At 31.4% G+C, this 19414-nt stretch overlaps 1 protein-coding gene across 1 annotated transcript; it reads left to right on the plus strand.

Moving 5' to 3' along the window:
• The first annotated feature begins 8567 nt into the window (after nt 1-8567).
• Nucleotides 8568-9124, plus strand: LOC127148681 (L10-interacting MYB domain-containing protein-like). Its single transcript, XM_051082877.1, has 2 exons — nt 8568-8933; nt 9014-9124. The coding sequence occupies exons 1-2, from the start codon at nt 8568-8570 to the stop codon at nt 9122-9124; spliced, it is 477 nt and encodes a 158-aa protein (XP_050938834.1).
• The last annotated feature ends 10290 nt before the right edge of the window (nt 9125-19414 follow it).

The following is a 19414-nucleotide window of genomic DNA, read 5'->3' on the forward strand; positions in this document are numbered from 1 at the left end:
CATCTTGGAAGTGATGAGTATTATCATTCCCTTGATTTTGATTTTGATTCTAATAAATAAATAAAAATTAAAAAAATTAAAAAAACCGATTGCTAAACGATCGTGTATATAAAAGTAAACGATGATGTATCCTATCTAAACGATCATGTAACTGTGATAAAAGATCGTTGAAATTTGATTGGCGATTGGATATTTTAGTTAAATGATCGTTTATTTAAACAACAGATAAACGAAATACTATTTGAAAACTAAAATTAAATAAAAATGAAAATAAAATTAAATGATCGTGTATGTAAAAGTAAACGATGATGTATCCTATCTAAACAATCGTTGAAATTTGATAAGTGATCGAATATTTTAGTTAGATGATCGTTTATTTAAACAACTGATAAACGAAATACTTTTTGAAAATAAAGTTTACCTGGACCAATCTCTCCAGCATGTGCTTCATTTCAGACAACTCCAATGACTGCTTTCTAATTGCGTTATCCACCTACAGACTATAGATGTTAATGTGGATAAATCCTTACGAACTTCTTTTATGTCATTTTTCAGTTTTTTGTAGGATTTTGAATGACTTTGTTGTTCTTTGTCATTGGATCCACAATGTTTCTTGTTGGTTATTGGATGCATTTCAGACTTGTCAGCTACTGTTTGTCTTTGTTTCCTTCGTGTTGACAGTTGTGGAGATGAGGTTGATTGCAAGTTATTGTTATCCAATGATTGATTGTTCATTGTATCATCAGGAGTATTGGTATCACCGCTGTTAATATCTGGCATGGATTCATCATCCTCCATTTACATGTTTCATCTCCTCGAATTCGACTCTCCATGAAACCTTTCTCTCGGGTTGATAGCTTCAGTTTAGATTGACCAACAGTCTGCAATGTTACAATCAAAGAATTGTTAATACGTTGTATATCAAACTAAGCTACCAAACATTCGTTTATAAAATAATTTGATACTCGATATGATATTCAATATAAATGATATTGCATTAAGCTAAACTATCGTATATGTTCAAATGTAAACGATTGTGCAATTATTTTAAACGATCGCTGACAAGTTTTACTTACATTTTTGGTATCGAATATGTTCTTCTGTAACATGTTGTAAGATGAGCTTGTGTACAATTCCATCTTAATATTCTAGGGATTGATCCCTTACTATTTTTCTGTGGCCAGGTGCTCACTTGTAGTTGAGAGTATATCATAAGCCCACACCTAAAACATTTAAACAAATATGTTAAAGTTTGATGTTTAGTTTGTATCTAATTGAAGTGTATAAACAAATAAAAATCACTTGAAAAGCAAGTACGTAGCTTTTGATGTTGTAGTATGCCACTGCTTTGGAACTTCTTGCCTTCTTTAACTCGTATGCTTCTTTTTTCCCTTGTAAAATTGTCTTCAAACTGTTGAGCAAACGAGTATAGAAGAAAGTTGACCAATCAAAGTTCTTAAAAACTTCATCATCAACTCTTCCCAAAATATCCATATGAAACTGCGTTTTTTATCCTTCTCGACGATCAATGTTTCAATAAAAAGGGCCAAGGCAACCTTCACAGCATCATCATCGTTTGTAAAATTAAAATTTTTGAAAATTTCCTCAACTTCCAAGCACGTTATCATTTTCTTGTTTTCTGATCTGAATAGAAGGCTTTGTAGGCACTTATTATCATAATTTTTCTCCAATTTTTCATTGGTTGGTCACAACCCGGTTATGATGTTGAATTCATCTTTGTTGGAATTTATGTCCTAAAACTCGTAGTTTGTAGTTAAATTATATTCTATTCAATAAAGTAGTTATTGAGAACTTATTAATGAAAATAGAATACTATAATCTTGAATCAAATAACTAATGTCCCGAGGCTATCTAGTGTAGACTTGAATTTTACGTAGAGACATAAATGTGGGTCAAGTTCGAGTTTATAGCTCAAATGGTCCATAGTGTATGAATAAGGTTGGACGCCTTATTTTGGGAACACTATGGATGCGACCCGCTCTGTAGTTAGTACAAACGATGTGATCCTGAATCGTTCATGTAGAGACATGGGAGTGGGGGCATCCTATGCTAAAAGTTTGCATAAGACTAGAACCATGAAATAGTCACTTTTCAGTTGTAACACCATTGACTATATAAACTGACTATTTTGATTATGATGACCTAGGTAACTTAATCTTAATCCTAAGCTAACTATGAACTTCTGTTCAACCGGTATTATCCTTAGATCTGCATAGGTGAGGGTAGCTCAATGGTGCTGGCCCAATAAGCCTCCCATTTCAGGGGTAAGATCGGGTGGATGGCTAGGAACATAGGGTTCGGGTTGGTGTCCTATTAATCCTATGTTCTTGCATCTTTCAACAAAATGAGAAATGTGTTGCTTCGGATTGCTCTTTCCATCAAATTATTGGAACTTTCAAGATTAGTACCCAATTGCCATTCGCAGGTCATTGATTTTCTTGGTATATGGCTTGGAGTACATAAAAGAAGTTTGTGGCAGTCCTCCACACTGAACTCTTATGGAGCTTGTGATCATATCCTACAACTGTTGGACTGACAAGGAGGTGATGGAGACGTACTGTTGCGTCTAGTTTTCTTGTAACAAAGCTTTTCCTTTATCGTCAGCTTTGACAACATAAGTTTTACTCGAGTCAGCAGCTTCACAATCCTTCATTTGATCTTTCAAAGCAGTGATCTCATGACCTCGCTCTTCGACGGCTTTCATTAGGAAATTTATTTTTCTCTCCATCTCTGCCATTGGTGCCTTAGTTGTTATATTTACCATCTTGAGAGACACTGCTTCAAGGTGTGGTTCTTCCTCTAATAGACTAGAACCAGAAGTAGAGTTATCGAACAAAGGATTCTCTTTGATGATGATCCCACTTTTAGGAGATTCCATCAGTTGTTCCCAACTTTTCTTTGTGAGGACAAAACTTTGTTCTTGTTCTTGCATGTCCTCTTTGAATGACTCTGAGTGACAAGTCTAGTGTAAATGTCGTTTGTGATAGTAGCTTTTAATGCAACTTTCCTTAGTGCCATTAGTTGGTTTTTTTATTTGAGTGTTGAGAGAGAGATGAGAGGTAGAGATGTCCTACTGGACATGCCAATTTTTCACATGATATTTCCAAAGAAATGTAATTCGTGGAGTTAAACTTGTACTGATATTATATTTATGTTGATTTTATGCGATGTAGTTCCATCTATAGTATTTGATCCTCTTATTCTTTCTCGATTAAATGTCTACGCTTGATTTAAGGAAGTGGAGCACATGATGTTCTTGAATTTGGAGTCTTAGAAGAAAGCTTGTATCTTCAAAGGAACTTCAATCTTCGGGGACTCTTGGAAGAATTCTCTCTAGACTTTCTAGAGTCACATTTGAGAGAATTCCATGAAAGTGGAAGAAAGTGAAGATTTACATATTCTGGTTGTGCCCTGTTTTTACAACATAGACATGATAACTTTGTGAAAAATCACTAAATGTTTATTTACTAACTTTTTGAATTTTGTAAAATATTCATTAGCATCAATATTTTATTTTAGGGGTCTTTTAAAAAATATAACAAAACGGCAAAATATTTACACTGTATAGAACAATTTCAAAAACGGAAAAAGCCCACAGGCTCACAATGGAAAATACCAAAAATGTCCTATCAACAACGCACGTACTATATTTGGTACATGATCGTTTAGATTTGGTCGTTTAAATTTGGATAGCCAAATTTAAACGATTTATTTTTTCAATTCTATCGTTTAATTTGGTACACGATCGTTTGATTTGGTTAAACTAATTTTTTCAAGATTCTTTTGGTACACGATCGTTTAGATTTGTTTACACAATCATTTATTTTTCAAGATTCTTTGGTATACGATCGTTTATTTTTTTTACACGATCATTTAGATTTGGCTACTCCAATCTAAACGATTTTTCAAGATTCTTTATACATGATCATTTAGATTTCGTTACCTTAATCTAAACGATATTAAAAAAAAAAGGAAAAGAAGAGAGACGATGGAAAGAAATCGAAACGAAAAAAAAAAGAGAAAAAGAAGAAAGACGATAGAAAGAAATCATATTTGGTTACCCAAATCTAAACGACGTAAAAAAAAAAAAAAAAGAAGAAAGACAATGGAAAGAAATCGTAGTGAAAAAAAAAAAGAGGAAATGAAGAAAGACGATAGAAGGAAATCGCAGTAAAGAGAAGAAGAAAAATGGAAGGGCAAACTTGGAATATTAAAAAAGGCTAACTTTATAGGATTTGTCACGTGGACGGTAAATATTTTAGTAGTTTGTTATATTTATGAAAATTGTCCTTAATTTTATCTTACAAAAATGATTTCCATAAAATTAACACCTCCATATTTTCCTTGACATCAATATCGTAAATAAGGGGAAAATAATGTTTTAATTACTTTCATGTTTATTTTAAATTTTTATTTATTACTTTAAATTATCATTGAGGGTATTTCTTAAAGAAAAACAATCACCGAGTGTATATTAATAACTTTGTCAAGCTAGAGTTTTCCTGGTTACATTAGAATAAATATTGGAGTCGATTTTCCTTTAAACTCACTTCAGTTCGTTAAGCATTATAGTTAGGAGTGATTAACAGTTGATCGGAGTCGGTTTTTTGACCAAACAGACTATAACCGACCTCAAATTGGTATGGAAAAATCCAAACCGCTTCTAACTGTCTTTCACAACAAAAATCGACCAACTAAAATGTTAGTCAGTCGGTTTGGCAGTATTTTCCATTTTAAATTTTTTTCTCTACTTTTTATTTTATCTTTTGACGAAAAAAACTTATCAACTTTCTTTTTTTTTTTTTTCTTTTTCTTCTTGTTGTCCCTCTCTATTTAATATTTTCACCCAAATGAAAAGCTTACTCTATTTCTTAAGAAAGTAAAAAGTAAAAGTAATCCCATAAATTTGTAATTGCTATGAAAAATGGCTAGATTTTGTTATAAATTATTATTGTAAATTTGTAATACAATTTAAGTTGAATGTGAGAAATTAAGTTTTATGATTTAACTTTAAGTAAGAGTAATCTAACTTTTAACATTTTATTGTCTTAAAAAGAGCTTTCATTTTTTTCCTTGGAAAACAAAGCTAATATAAGAGTGTCTACTTCAATCTGTTTGCATTTTGTATTATCAAATATTCAAATTTTCAAACATTACAACTTACAATAAAGAAAGAAGGATATAAACCTCACTTAGATGTCTAAACTACTAAATGCATGTTTGGGGCTATTACAATAAAGAAAGAAGCACAATATAATCCGTTCACTTAAATGTCTAAAAGTCTAAGCTATATTTGGGGCTAGAAGTGGAGTAGAGTGGGTGGGCTATAATCCTTCACTTCTTGTTTGGAGCAATGTCTAGTTTTAGTTGTAGATTAGGATTAAGATTTAAAGGGTCCATTTGGTAACATTTATGTTCCCTGTTTTCTGTTTCTTGTTCCCTGTTTCCTGTTTTTTTTTTTTTTTTCAGAACAAGAAACAGGAATGTATTTGATAACTATTTCTGTTTCTTGTTTCTTAAAAAAAAAACAGAAATAGAAAATATGTTTGGTAACTGTTTCTTGTTTCCTGTTTTTATTATTTCTTGTAGATGCTGTTCAACTCACATCTAATTCAATTATATCATTCTACACAAATAAAAAGAATAACATAAACATAAAATTGTATCTATCCTTCAAATGTTGCCCAAATTTGATTCGCAATATCATCTCTCACTCGGGTCATTTCTCGTAGATGTTGTCGATTCACATCTAATTCAATTATATCATTTTGCAAATTGGCCGACAAATTATGTGTATCTTTAACGATCATTAATTCATTGCTAAAGTCATTGAAAAGATCATCTTAACGATCATTCGATCTAATATAATTGTGAACTGTTCAACATGCTATCGGTATATATTTTTGTGTCTTGATCGGGTAAGGAGGCATTTGCTTAAAAATAGGAAATCGAGCCTTCAGCACACCAAAACAACATTCAATGACATTTCGCAGTGAAGAATGTCATTAAAGACTTCTTCTTTACCTCGAGGGCGGTGTCTCCTTTCTTTAAAATCTCGTAAATGATATCTTTGACCTCGAAATGGTGCTAAAAATCCTGGCATATTTGAATATCCTAAATCGACAAGATCGTATTGATCTGCATATAATAAAGTAAATAAAAAATTATCATAAAGTCAAATATGGAATTAAAGTTCTAAAAAACACATAATTATTTACCTCTCTTAGGCATAGGAAATTTATTCTTGGAATTCTTGATACATTCTAGAAGTATGCGAAATCATTTGCTGATCCTTCCCAACCAGACATGGCATACGTGAATAACATATCAAATGAACAAACACACAATATATTCCATGTCCTGCTAGTTTTTCTTCCACAAAACGGTATTTGTTCATTTTGAGGAATACTTGCAGCGACATGAGTGCTATCAATAACACCAATACAATCCTAAAGGATAATAAAAAACACAAATATATTTTAAAACATTATATTTCTGAAAATAAATCAAAACATTAACACATTACCTTAAAGAAAGGGTAATATTTTGAATTTGATACGATCTCCATTGGTACAGTGTCCATATTGGGTGGGCGAATAATTTCTCTACCACGCTTGCAAACTTTCTTCGAAACAAGGTTAAAAGCTAGAGAAATAGTATGGCCCGAATGTTGAAATCGTTTCCATTTAACAACTCAATCATATAATCATGTCCTCTCAGTGCAGAGGTTCTATATGATTGTTTTGAAAATTGTATCCTGTCCAAGCTCATGTAGAATAGAGTAAAAAGGATGAAGATATCATCGTCATCATCGTCAGAATCAAAATCGTCATCAGAATGATTATCTTGAATCAAGTCCATATCAATTCACCAGTATATCCCTAAATCAAACACAAAAAAGGTACAAATCCATCTGAGTACATAAAACGTAGTCATGTTAAATATATTTGGTACACGATCGTTTAGATTTGGTTATTTTTTCATTTCTATCTTTAATTTTGTTACACGATCGTTTAATTTGGTTACATTTAAATTTGGTTACACAATCGTTTAGATTTGGACCCGAATCTAAACGATTTTTTTTCAAAATATGGTACACGATCGTTTAGATTTGACTCAAAATTTGGTACACGATCGTTTAGATTTGGTTCAAAATTTGGTACACGATTGTTTAGATTTATTTTTTTAATTCTTTTGGTACACGATCGTTTGGATTTGTCTACATGATAATTTTTTTTACACGATCGTTTACTTTTTTTTACACGTTCGTTTACATTTGGCTACTTCAATCTAAATAATACACGATGAACCAAATAACAATTTAAAAAAAAGAAAAGAAAAGAAAAGAAACAAACGAAGATGAAAGAAAAGAAAATTTATGTAACTTTCCCAAACCATAATATCAAACATACAAAATCCATGTTCAAGTCTAATATTAAAAAGTAGATGACATAATCCTAAAACAATCCCTAAGTGACATCTAAAGACTATTTATGAAATCTCTCTTTCTTGAATCGGGCATGCGCAAAAATAGCTTTCTCCAAGCAAGATCTCCATGCAAGAGTTTCAATATTTTGGAATAAGTCTTTCCATCAACATCCTCCATTGTATTTAAAACGTCTAACATTCCATCAACTCTTCATGGAGATCATCTTTTTTGCTTGATGTTTGGCTCTCATCAACTTCACTAGATGTACAACCAAAAGATCTTTTCTCAATGATATCATTCTTTCTCTTTGCATTCTCCGCATATACATCTAAGAATGATGAGAAGAAACTACCAAATTCGTCTCTATTTCTTCGAACTCTTTTTTTTCTTTTTCCTTTATCATTTTCTTCAACACCAACGTTTGTGTTGCTTGCAACATCATTTTCGAGCCCGTTTCGTAATGTTCCCATTTCCCGTTTTCCGTTTCTGTTTCTAATTTTTTAAGAAACAGATGTGTTTGGTAACGTTCTTGTTTCTTGTTACTAAGATAATTAGGAAACGTTTCTGGTTTAATAAGAAATTTGTGGAAATGATAAAAAAGGGTTTCTCCTCGTTCCGTTCCTATTCTTTCCTTCCGTTTCTCCTCTTCATTCTCGGGCTTTCTTCTCTGGCGATTCTTCTTCTCTCTTTATTCTCCGTTTATTCTCCATCTCTCTTCATGCCTTGTTTCTTCTTCGTTCTCCGGTTAAAGGTATGACTCTCAATCCCTCTTTCTCTTGTTGATTTTACTGATGGATTTTTCTTTCAGATCTTTTTTTTTTTTTTTTTTTTGTTGAGAATGACCAGAGGCGTTTGTTGTATTTTTGTGTGTTTTTTTTATGGCTCTCAATCTCTCTTTCTCCTACAAGATTGTTTTCCCTTTTTGTGTTCTATGTTAAGTGAAATTGAGAAATCCATGGTTTTAAAAGGGGATGTTAGAAATCCATGGTTTTAAAAGGCTTTCAATCCCTCTTTCTCCTGATGGGTTTTTTTTTCAGATCTGTTCTTTTTTTTTTCCTGGTGTTGTGTTTCTATGTTTTTTTATGGCTCTCAATCCATAATTACTATTACGTTCTAGATGTCACAAAAATCAACTGAACAACTTTGTGTCGATGACGTTGTTGAGATTGATGGATTAAAAGGTGAGGAACCATGGTCAAATAAGAGTAAAGCTTTGTTTGTAGTCTTAATGGATGAAGAGGTTGTAAAAGGAAATCGACCAACTACAACATTTACAAAGACTAGTTGGAATTATATGAGAAGCCAACTAAATGCTAGTACAGGATATAATTATTCTCATCATCAATTGAAAAATAAGTTCAACAAATTAAGACAAATTTACAAAGACTTCAAAAAGATATTGAGTGATATGATAGAAAATGGTTGGGATCCATTATTAGGTACCATCAATCTTGAAGAAGAGCAATGGAACGAGCTTTTTAAGGTATAATAGTTGTATTTTTTTTTCCATTTCTAATCATCTATAGGCGAATAAGAGAGCTAAAAAGTTCTCATTTTCTATAGGTGAATAATCGAGCTAAAAAGTTTAGAAAAAGTGGTTACCCACATTATGAAAAGCTCATAAGGATTTTTGGAGATACTACTACAACAGGTGTAAAGCTTGCCCGTCAATAAGACTTATTTTAGATTCTGAAGATGAAAATGTCCTACATTCTTTAACCCTAGAGGTATTTGTTTCAAGAGTTAGAAAGTTCGTCAATCAACTTTCGAACACCATCTTCGGTGATGTCGCCGGCCAATCTCCGACCATTACCTCCAATGAGTCATCGACAAACTTTCGATGCCAAATTCGACAACCGTTGCCACCAATCAACCTTGAAAAATTTTAATAGAATTTTTAAGGATTAGGCCAATCTCCGGTGATCGTCATCGACCAATCTCTGACCACTACCTCCAGTGGCCCCACTAGTGAACTTCTGAAAACCAACTCTAGCGACTGTTGTCAACCAACCTTTGGTTGCTACAGATCAACCTTGAAAACTTTTAATAAAAACATTTTTAGGGTTTAGGCCAATGTCCAGTAATTGTCATTGGCCAATCTCAGACTACCACTCCGATGACTCCATCGACAAACTTTTGATAACTAACTCCGGTGACCATTGTCAACCAACCTCCCGTCGCCACTGATCAATCTTGAAATTTTTTTAATAAATACATTTTTAGTATATATATAACAAACAAAAGAATCTTGTATATATAAATACCTTTAAAAATAAAGTTTTAAAACACATTTGTATTTTTATTTTAAGAAGTTTTTATCAAAAGTGTTTAAATAAAAATGAATTTTTGAAAAAAAAATTCTAAGTCATTTAAAATACAGTTTTAGTTTAACTGTAATAATATTTTTTAAAATACACTTTCTCATGTTTCTTTTTTTCTCCTTTGAGGTTTCTTTTTCTAATTTATTATTATTATTAGGTTATCTTTTTTAAAATTATCTCTTTTTTCCTTTTTTGTTTAAAATTAATGCTTCCTTTATTTTAAGGAATAATGCTAGTATATATATAGCGTTGTATATATATCAACTAAAGTTCACATACATGCTTCTTTTAGTACTAATATATATACTTACATGCTTCTTTTAGTACTAATATATAGATATATATGGGGTATTTTCAAAAGTATAACAAAGCGGCAAAATATTTATACTGTATAGAACAATTCCAAAAACAGAAAAAGCTCACAGACTCACAATGGAAAATACCAAAAATGTCCCGTCAACAATGCGCGTAATATATTTGGTACACGATCGTTTAGATTTAGATAATCAAATCTAAACGATTTATTTTTTCAATTCTTATCGTTTAATTTGGTTACATGATCGTGTATATTTGGTTACAGTATCGTTTAGATTTGGCCGCTTAGATTTGGCTATATGATCGTTTAGATTTGGCTAGACGAAAATTTTCAAGATTCTTTTGGTACACGATCATTTATTTTTCAAGATACTTTGGTATACAATTGTTTAGATTTGGCTAAACGATTTTTTTAATTCTTTTGGTACGCGATCGTTTATTTTTTTTACACGACCGTTTAGATTTGGCTACTTCAATCTAAACGATTTTTTCAAGCTTCTTTATACACGATGTTTTAGTTTTTGTTACCATAATCTAAAAGACGTAAAAAAAATAGAAGGGAAAGAAGAAAGAAGATGGAAAGAAACGAAACGAAAAAAGAAAGAGAAAAAAATGACGATAGAAAGAAATTAGATTTGGTTACCCAAATCTAAACGACATAAGAAAAAAAGAAGAAAAGAAGAAAGACGATGAAAATAAATCGCAGTGGAAAAAAAAAAGAAGAAAGCAAGAAGGACGATAGAAAAAATTGCAACGAATGGGAGAAGAAAGACAGAAGGGCAAACTTGGAATATTTAAAAAATAGCTAACTTTATGGGATTTGTTACACAGACCGTAAATATTTTAGTAGTTTGTTATATTTATTAAAATTTATCTTTATATATATATATACACTTATTTATGTTATATGTATAGAAATCCCTAATTTAGTTTAATAACATTTTTTTTTGTTAGTCAATTTAACTAACTTGAAGATAGAAAATTATCTTTTACTTAAAACACAAAAAAATTTGTGGCCAAATAAATATAAACATTTAAAATTTTATGATATTTTTATTCATCAAATATAATTTGATAAAAAAAATTATAATTTTCTAATAATTTAATTCAAGATTAAAATACTAGTTTATTTCAATTTGAATTTAGTATATTATGATTTAAAAAAAAACATTTCCTTTTTCAAATTAGTTGAAGTGACAAAGGTTTATGATTTTTTTTTTTCAAAATCTAGAGTAAAATCTAAATATCATACAGGGGAATTGTCATGAATAGCAAAATTTTAAAACCGTTTACAAGAGGAAACAAAAACCTTAAATAGACTATAGAGAGTTTGATGAATTTTGTTATATTTTGTAAATAGTTTTTATATTTTGTTATTTTTGAAAAGGTTAATTTTCATAAATATAACAAAATACCAAAATATTTACCGTCCGTGTAACAAAATAAAAAAGCCCATGAAGCCGATAGAAATTTTTCATAAATTTCATATTTGCTCTTAATATTGCGGACAATTCGTCACTTCACTTTCTTTTTCTTCTTTGCGTTTTATTCATTTTCTCTTACAGATTTCTTTAGCTCTTTCTTCTTTTATTTTTATTTTTATTTTTATTCCAGGTTTCTTCGACTCCTCCATTCATCTTCTTTTGGGTAAATAAAATACACATTTCTTCCAAGATTTTCTTTCTTCTATTTTTATTCTTCTTTTTCTTTCTTTCTTTCTTTCTTTCGTACAGATTATCTTCCAGAATATCAAGATCATTTAAATATCACTTTGATTTGATACGATCTAAACGATCGTTTAGATTTTAAGCATTTTCTACACGATCGTGCACCATTTCTTACACGATTGCGTATCTTGATCGTTTAGAAGAAGAATTACACAAAACATTTTTCTCATTGTTGAAAAAAACTAAACGATCATGTATCATTTCCTAAACAATCGTGTATCATTTCCTACATGATCGCGTATCATGATTGCTTAGAATAAAAATTACACGAAGCATTTTTCCCATCGTTAAAAAGAAATACACGATCATGTATCATTTCCTAGACAATCGTGTATCATTTTCTGCACCATTGCGTATCATGATCATTTAGAAGAAGAATTACACGAGTGCGTGTGGTCGATTAATCGCGTGTTGACTTGACATTTTTAGTATTTCACATCGTGGGCCTGTGGGTTTTTTTCGTTTTCAAAATTATTCTATATTGTGTAAATATTTTACTGGTTTGTTATATTTAAAAAAAAACCTTTTGAAAATGTCCTTAATCATTTATATAGATAATACTAAATTTATTAAATAAACAACATAATTAATAAGATTTAATAAAATCATTTATCAACTTTTATAAAAGAGACTATATTCTAGAATTGTGTACAAGTGTATCTCACGTAGTAATAAACTAGTTTGTATATAAATCGGTGGAATGTATAGTTTGAACTATGTTTTCCAAAAATAGTATTTCATGTACCTAAATAAATGTATGACAAAATAAATAATAATACAAAAAAAAAATAACCTAAGATAATCAATATTTATTTTACAGACTACTATAATTTGGACTATAATAATTTATACCCAAATATAGATGATAATAACTTGTACTATAATACTCTATACCCAAAACACAAACTATTATAACCCACAAACTATAATAACTATAGACTATAATAATCTACTCTATACCCTAAGCGCCCGCTAAATGTATCAATTAGCACAAAAAAAAAACAACTTAAATAAAGATAAATAGTACAAATCTTAACCATATATATGAACAAATAATAGAAGTCTTGGTCAACATTAGTTCATAGTCACAAATGCAACCAAAGCATCAAACACTTCGATACGAATATTATAAGTCTTGGTTAACATTACTCAGTAGTTGGTAAATGACATCTTTGCAAAATCTAGAAGGTCTCCAACCTATTTTTTCATTATCAATAACCACTATCAAAATCCTATAAAATCAAAAACAAGAATAAAAAGAGAAAGACACCATCATTAAGAGTTTAAGATGTCAATAAGCTTACACGTTACAACTACAAAATGCACATCATTAAAAAATATGAATAAAACATTCTTTAAATATTAAAGCCTCATCCAATTTATGTTGAACTTCAAGATCTATTGGATTAAAATTTAGTCAATTTTAAATATATATGAGAGCTTCCATTGTTTTGGGAGTCGATGAGCAATGTGATAAATCAACAACACATCCTTCGGTACTAAAAGTCAACTTGAATGCTATAGTAGAAACTGAAATTGCTAAAATATCTCTAGTCATATATGACTAAGAACCTCAAATCGATCATTATTCATCTTCCACCACTATAGTATGTTGAAATCACCTTCATTCCTAACATTGGCTTCCAACAAATAAATATATGTGAGACCCTAATCGTGTCCTAAGTTATGGGATAAAGAGTTATCAACTAGAAGTGTTTCTCGCAATTTGACGCGTTGAGGCGTTTCAATCAAGCTTTAAGGAAGTTCATATGTGTTCTGGTAATAGGCGGCCTAAGATTCCTTAACCACATTCCTTATATATCAGAATTTGGACGTTGAGAGCTACGTGGCAGAAGGCAATTTGTTGAAACTAACCGTCGGATAGAAGTAATCTTTCCGACAAGAAAATTCTCACAAAAAAAGTGTATAAATTGAAGAGTTTCGGGCAAGTTTTAGAGCTTAATTAAAACTGTGAGTTAAGTAAGCACTAGAGAATTTACAAGGAATTGAGAAGGCTTTTCAAAGCTATCACATGTTTGAGGTTGACAAGGAGTTTGGGCTAAGTGTTTAGGCCAAAAGAAAATCTTATCTAAAGTGTGAGTCGTTTTTAAAATGTTTTGGGAACTAAAATAATTTTCAAATTATATTTGGACTCTCGAGTATTGATGTTTATTTAATATTGCCATTTGATTTATAAATGGGTATGCTTTAGAAAAGGATGATGATTTATGCTTGTGAAATGTTTTGGTATCCTATGCAATGAATGACTCATACTTTCTTTGTGATCTGGTATAGAAAAACACTCTATACAAGCATGGTAAGTGGTTATACTTGCTGATGAGTTGAGGCTACTCCATACAGTCATAACTCGATAATGAGAATGTATGAATGACATCTCAACCAAGATGATAGGTACATTTGTGATAAGTTGTTTATTTGTGCCTTATGATATATGTTGAAATAATTTACGCGAGGAAAAGGTGAATTTCTAAAGAAAATCTTTGTTAACTAAACATTGTGATTTCAAATGTTTGATATAACTTATGACACTATAATGGTTTTCAAATTTGAAACGCATATTTTGATAAGTCGCATTGAGCTTACAAAATGAATTTCAAGTGTATGATTTATGCATTGCATCTGTGAGAAAACCATTTATTAGAATGAAAATGTTGGAATTTATATTCTAAAACTTGTAATTTATAAATTATATTCAATAATTTGATTATTGAATTATTTATTAGTGAAATAGAATACTATTATCTTGAATCCAATAAACTAAGGTCTCAAGACTATCTTATAGACTTGAATTTATGTAGAAACATAAATGTGAATTAAGTTTGAGTTCATAGTCTAAACGGTTTATAGTATATGAATAAGGTTGAGCGCCTTATTCTGGTAACATAATGGATGCAACATGCTTTGTAGTTAATGAGTACAAACAATGTGATCTTAAAACATTCATATAAAGACATAAAAGTGAGGGCATCCTATGTAAATAATTTGCATAACACCGAACCATTAAATAGTCACTTTTATGTTATAACACCGTTGGTATTTTAAAACTGACTATTTCTTTTAATTTAATGACCTAGGTAACTTAACGTTAATCTTGAGCTAATTATGAACTCCTGTTCACACATGATTATCCTTAGATTTGGCCCTCCACCGGCCATTTTACGTGACTAGAAGGAGGCATGCTACCTAGACGCCCAATGCGTACCTCTCCGTGAGACAACGAGTTGAACGACTAGTAAGCGAAACTTCTCTTGTCAATCTCCAACGTAGAGCTCCACTTTGAACTCAGGAAATCTTTACAACTCAGTGCAGAGGAAAACACTTAAACTACCAACTTAGCTTTATTGCCTAACCTTCAACGCTTAAACTCTTTAGCATTAAGCGATAAGCACAACAAAAATACATAACCCAACACAAAGGGAAGAAAATAGAAACATAACTCCGCTTTTATTATTTCATCCAATATTTTACAATTAAATTTCTTTTCTCTTAAGTCACAAAATAAAACCTAAGATCTAAGCTCCCCGCCTTCCTTCATCCACTAGATTGCTACTCTCCATGTTAAGGTGTTCAGAAGTATAAGAAACCCTTTCTTATCCTTCTCCTTGATCGCCTAGCAATCCATCTTGAAGACAAGACTCATCCGACACACAAAACTAGGATGCATCTCTCCCTACATGTAATAACTTTAAACCATCCAAAGATAGATAACTGAATCAGCTTTCCTGTGTCACAATTCATCTTACCTTTCTTTACTTGGCCCCAATGCTTCAACACCTGGGAAACGAAAACTTAAACACGTAAGTCAAATACTTAGTGGGTGAAGATTTTGTAAAACCTTTTTGGGAATACAAGTTAAGCATAAAAACTCAGTTTCATTTCTTAAACGCGTCCTCTAACTCCTCATTTCATAAATCACAAAAATTTCACATTAGTTTCTCTTATTCCTTTCTACCAAGAACATGAATCCTCCCACTCACCAAGCCTATTGCGATTCGCTTTCACCAGCATCTTACGATTGAGCTACTGTGATGTTCATTCCATCCATAGCATCTGAGAAGTTTCCTAATTCATTTCTTGTTGCACCAGTCGTTTACATGATGCCATTCACATTATGTGCACACCACATAATCACTACTTATTTGATAGGAACAAAACTAATGGTTTGCATGTATTCATCCCAATCAGCACATAAAAAGCATGAGTTTTCTCTTTTTAAACAACAACAACAACATTGATAATAATAATGCGGAGAGATACAGAACATGTTATGCATAACTCATACTTAGAAGGAATCTATTAAGAAAATCCCCGAACGCCTCTCCTCACCTAGTACTTCTTCAACACAACTCAACTCCTTGCACTCTCTTAGCAAAACCTCCAAATAACAGCACTTCACTTAAGGTCTCCACCCCTATTTATACTAATTAATCCTTTGGACTGGTTATTTTCTTTACCTGTCAGTTCCAAATTACCATTTTACACGTGTCACCTTACCGCCTTGCTATACCATGCAACCAAATCCAAATTGGACACGTAAGCTTGAAAATCTACTCTAAATTAGATATTCCCTTGAGACACAAACCTTATCTTCTTAGGAAGCCAGACTCTTACTCACCTACTCCTTCTCGAGAAGCCAAATTATTTTTCTTGTCTTTTCCTTTCTTGCCTTCTCTTGCTCGCGATAGACCACAATCACCCACTTCTTTTCTGACTTTGCTTCGCGTTACTTCACCAGAATGCCTAACTCTCCTCGCAGTAGAACTCTTTCACCGCAACATTCTTCCTCCATCGCCTTTTTTCAAACACAACTTCCTTCCTTCGAACTTTATCTTTAAAATAATCATTCCTTTCATTTTAGAAGAATCATCCCACTCCTTGATGTCTCTCTTCTTCAATAGGATTCCCTATTTCGGATTTGAGCCTCACACTAAATAAGTGAGGGCAGCTCATTATCGTTGGTTCAATATGCCTCCCATTTTAGGGTAAGACCGGGTGGATAACGAAGACATCGGGTGCAAGATGGAATTCAATCTTGACCTTTTTAGAGTTAGTAAATAGGTTGTTCCCTTATGCACTAAATCCATGTCTTGAATAAGGGGTCCCACCCTCTCATTGGTCTGAAAGGGATTCAGTTTATAGGATGGATCTTAAACCAGTTGTTCATTAGAGGATTAGTGGTACTTAAGGAACAAGAAGTAATCTGAAGAGCAAAATAATAAATTGACCTAGTTGAGATTACAAATAACCTGTGAATGGTTAACTTACTAATCATGGTTATATCAGATGAACATAAATATATATATAGTGAGTGGAGTGCAACTACGAGACTTTAGTGGAATGACCCGTTAGTTAATGAACGTTGATTAGCTTGGTCTAAAAGAGTTTAGTTAGTTAATCTCAGACCGTTAGAGTCCATGATCTATAGGTCCACTAGATCCCTTTACTAGTTCATTATGGTAATAAAATTTAGAACATGGTGATCGAAAATTCAAAATAGTTCAAATTAATTTCGTTAAAAATATTGTTTTTTTAACGAGTTAATTTTAAGAAATAAAATATACTTAATTAAATAAGATTTCAATATCGAAAAAATCGAATAGAGATTTGAATTGATTCAATTGGATTAATCGAAATTTGATATTCTTATTTTATTAATATTAGTTACTTAGATTAATCAATATTAAATAATTAAATAATTAAATTTGAGAAATTCAATATTAAAATAAAAATCAAATTCAATTCCAAATTGAATTGTATTCTTAAAAAAAGGTGAGAATTTTTCAACTTTTCCACCTCTTCCACCAATTCTTCGATTAATTGTCAATTTCATGTAAGTTGTTTTTGCATGAAAATTCAAATACATATACATATATATATATATATATATATATATATATATTACTTAATTGAGTAATAGAAGAGAAAAATTGGAAGAGTTCATATTTTTCCATTTTCTCTAAAAACACATAAAATTGATTACCGATTCGATCCTACAGTCACGTTCTAAAGTCAGAGAGTAGTAGAGAAGACTTTTGTGGTTATCTACGGCTTGAAATCAATGAAAATGATCAAAAACAATAGGAGAATTTCAAATTCAAAGGTCAGTGTTCTTGAAATTATATTTTTACTTAATTTTCAATATCATGTTAATTAAATGAAATTGGAGTGTTCCTTCTCAATTCTCTTCCGCTGTCATGCTCGTATTTCCATCAGAAAAATGTATGATTTATGCATTGCATCAATGGTTTTACTTGTAGTATTGCCTTTATGATTCTCAATTGGATAAAATCTAAGTATTCTCTTATGTAATTTCCAATCAGAATCTACGAATTGGTAGTTAGACAATGTAATTTATATTTTATCATGAGATCCAACAATTAGTGGTAAGAGAAACTCTATACTTCTTCATAAACATGTTTTTCAAATGATTCTTCTCATTAACATGGGGAGGAAGCCAGAATGGGGATGCTAGAGAGTTAGAGACTGATGGCTGGATGGATATTGTTAACGACCCTGGATGGAGATTTGAATGACGTTTGAGGGAATTGGGAAGTTAGACACTGATATCGATTGTCGATGCCGAGTGAAGACAGAGTAGTTGCCAATGTCGAGTCCTAAACATAGTTGAAAATGGGAAGCTGGATGCCGAAGACTTGGAGATAGACAAAGGAAAGATGCGAGCCGTTGGGGGATTCTAAGAGTTAAAAAGAAAACATAAAATCAATTGATCGGTTAACTCTCAACCCATTAACTTCCTTCGGCTGACATCTGATCGATTTTATATTTACAAAAACCATCTCTGATCGACGTTACACCTTCCTCTAACTGATTTGACTTCGATTTGGTTAGGGGATTGGTTTTTGTAAACCTAAAATGTAATTAGGGGATTGGTTGTTTTAGTTTTTCGACCTAAACATGCTCACTCCTAATTACATTCATCGAATCCATTGCCATTATTATACTTAAAAAACTTTAGAAGATAAACTGGAAAAATATTGTTGTGTTACACACCTTAATTAATGATCATAGTATTAAATTGCTCTCTAGCATATTGTTGATATTTTAATCAACATTTATATGCATGTATTCATATATATGTTTATGTATATATGTATCATGTATGTATCCATTTCCATTAACAAATCCTTCAAATTAAAACCGATTTCTTCTAAAATTCTAAATCTCCCTATTAAATTTTCAAAACCCTAAAATCTTAGATGAAAATAAATCTAAATATCTAAACTTCATATCAAATGACCTTTCAAACTATCTTTATTTGGGCTCTAAATAAAATCAAGCTAATTAATTAAAGAGATATTGACACTACATGAAAAGAGGTATCTCCTGACGCACAAAATTGTCGGGAGATAAACAAAAAAGTATCGAAAAAGGATCTACCGATACATAAACGCTCGTCGGAATCGAAGTCAGGCAAAATGTGTCGAGAGTGGATCTTCTGACATACAAGATTACGACATCGGGAGATGTGGTAGGATATCCTGACACTAAATCTTGTGCGTCGGGAGATCCTATATTTTTTTTTTAAAAAAAAATACCTTCCATTTGGAAGGTATTATGTA

This window comes from Cucumis melo, chromosome 3, assembly GCF_025177605.1.
Source record: "Cucumis melo cultivar AY chromosome 3, USDA_Cmelo_AY_1.0, whole genome shotgun sequence".
NCBI classification, from domain to species: domain Eukaryota; kingdom Viridiplantae; phylum Streptophyta; class Magnoliopsida; order Cucurbitales; family Cucurbitaceae; genus Cucumis; species Cucumis melo.

Bases quoted from the DNA above. Each gene is read 5' to 3' on its own strand.
- LOC127148681 (XM_051082877.1), top strand. From the start codon at position 8,568: ATGTCACAAAAATCAACTGAACAACTTTGTGTCGATGACGTTGTTGAG. The intron at 8,934-9,013 runs GTATAATAGTTG...CATTTTCTATAG, and splicing joins AATGGAACGAGCTTTTTAAG to GTGAATAATCGAGCTAAAAA.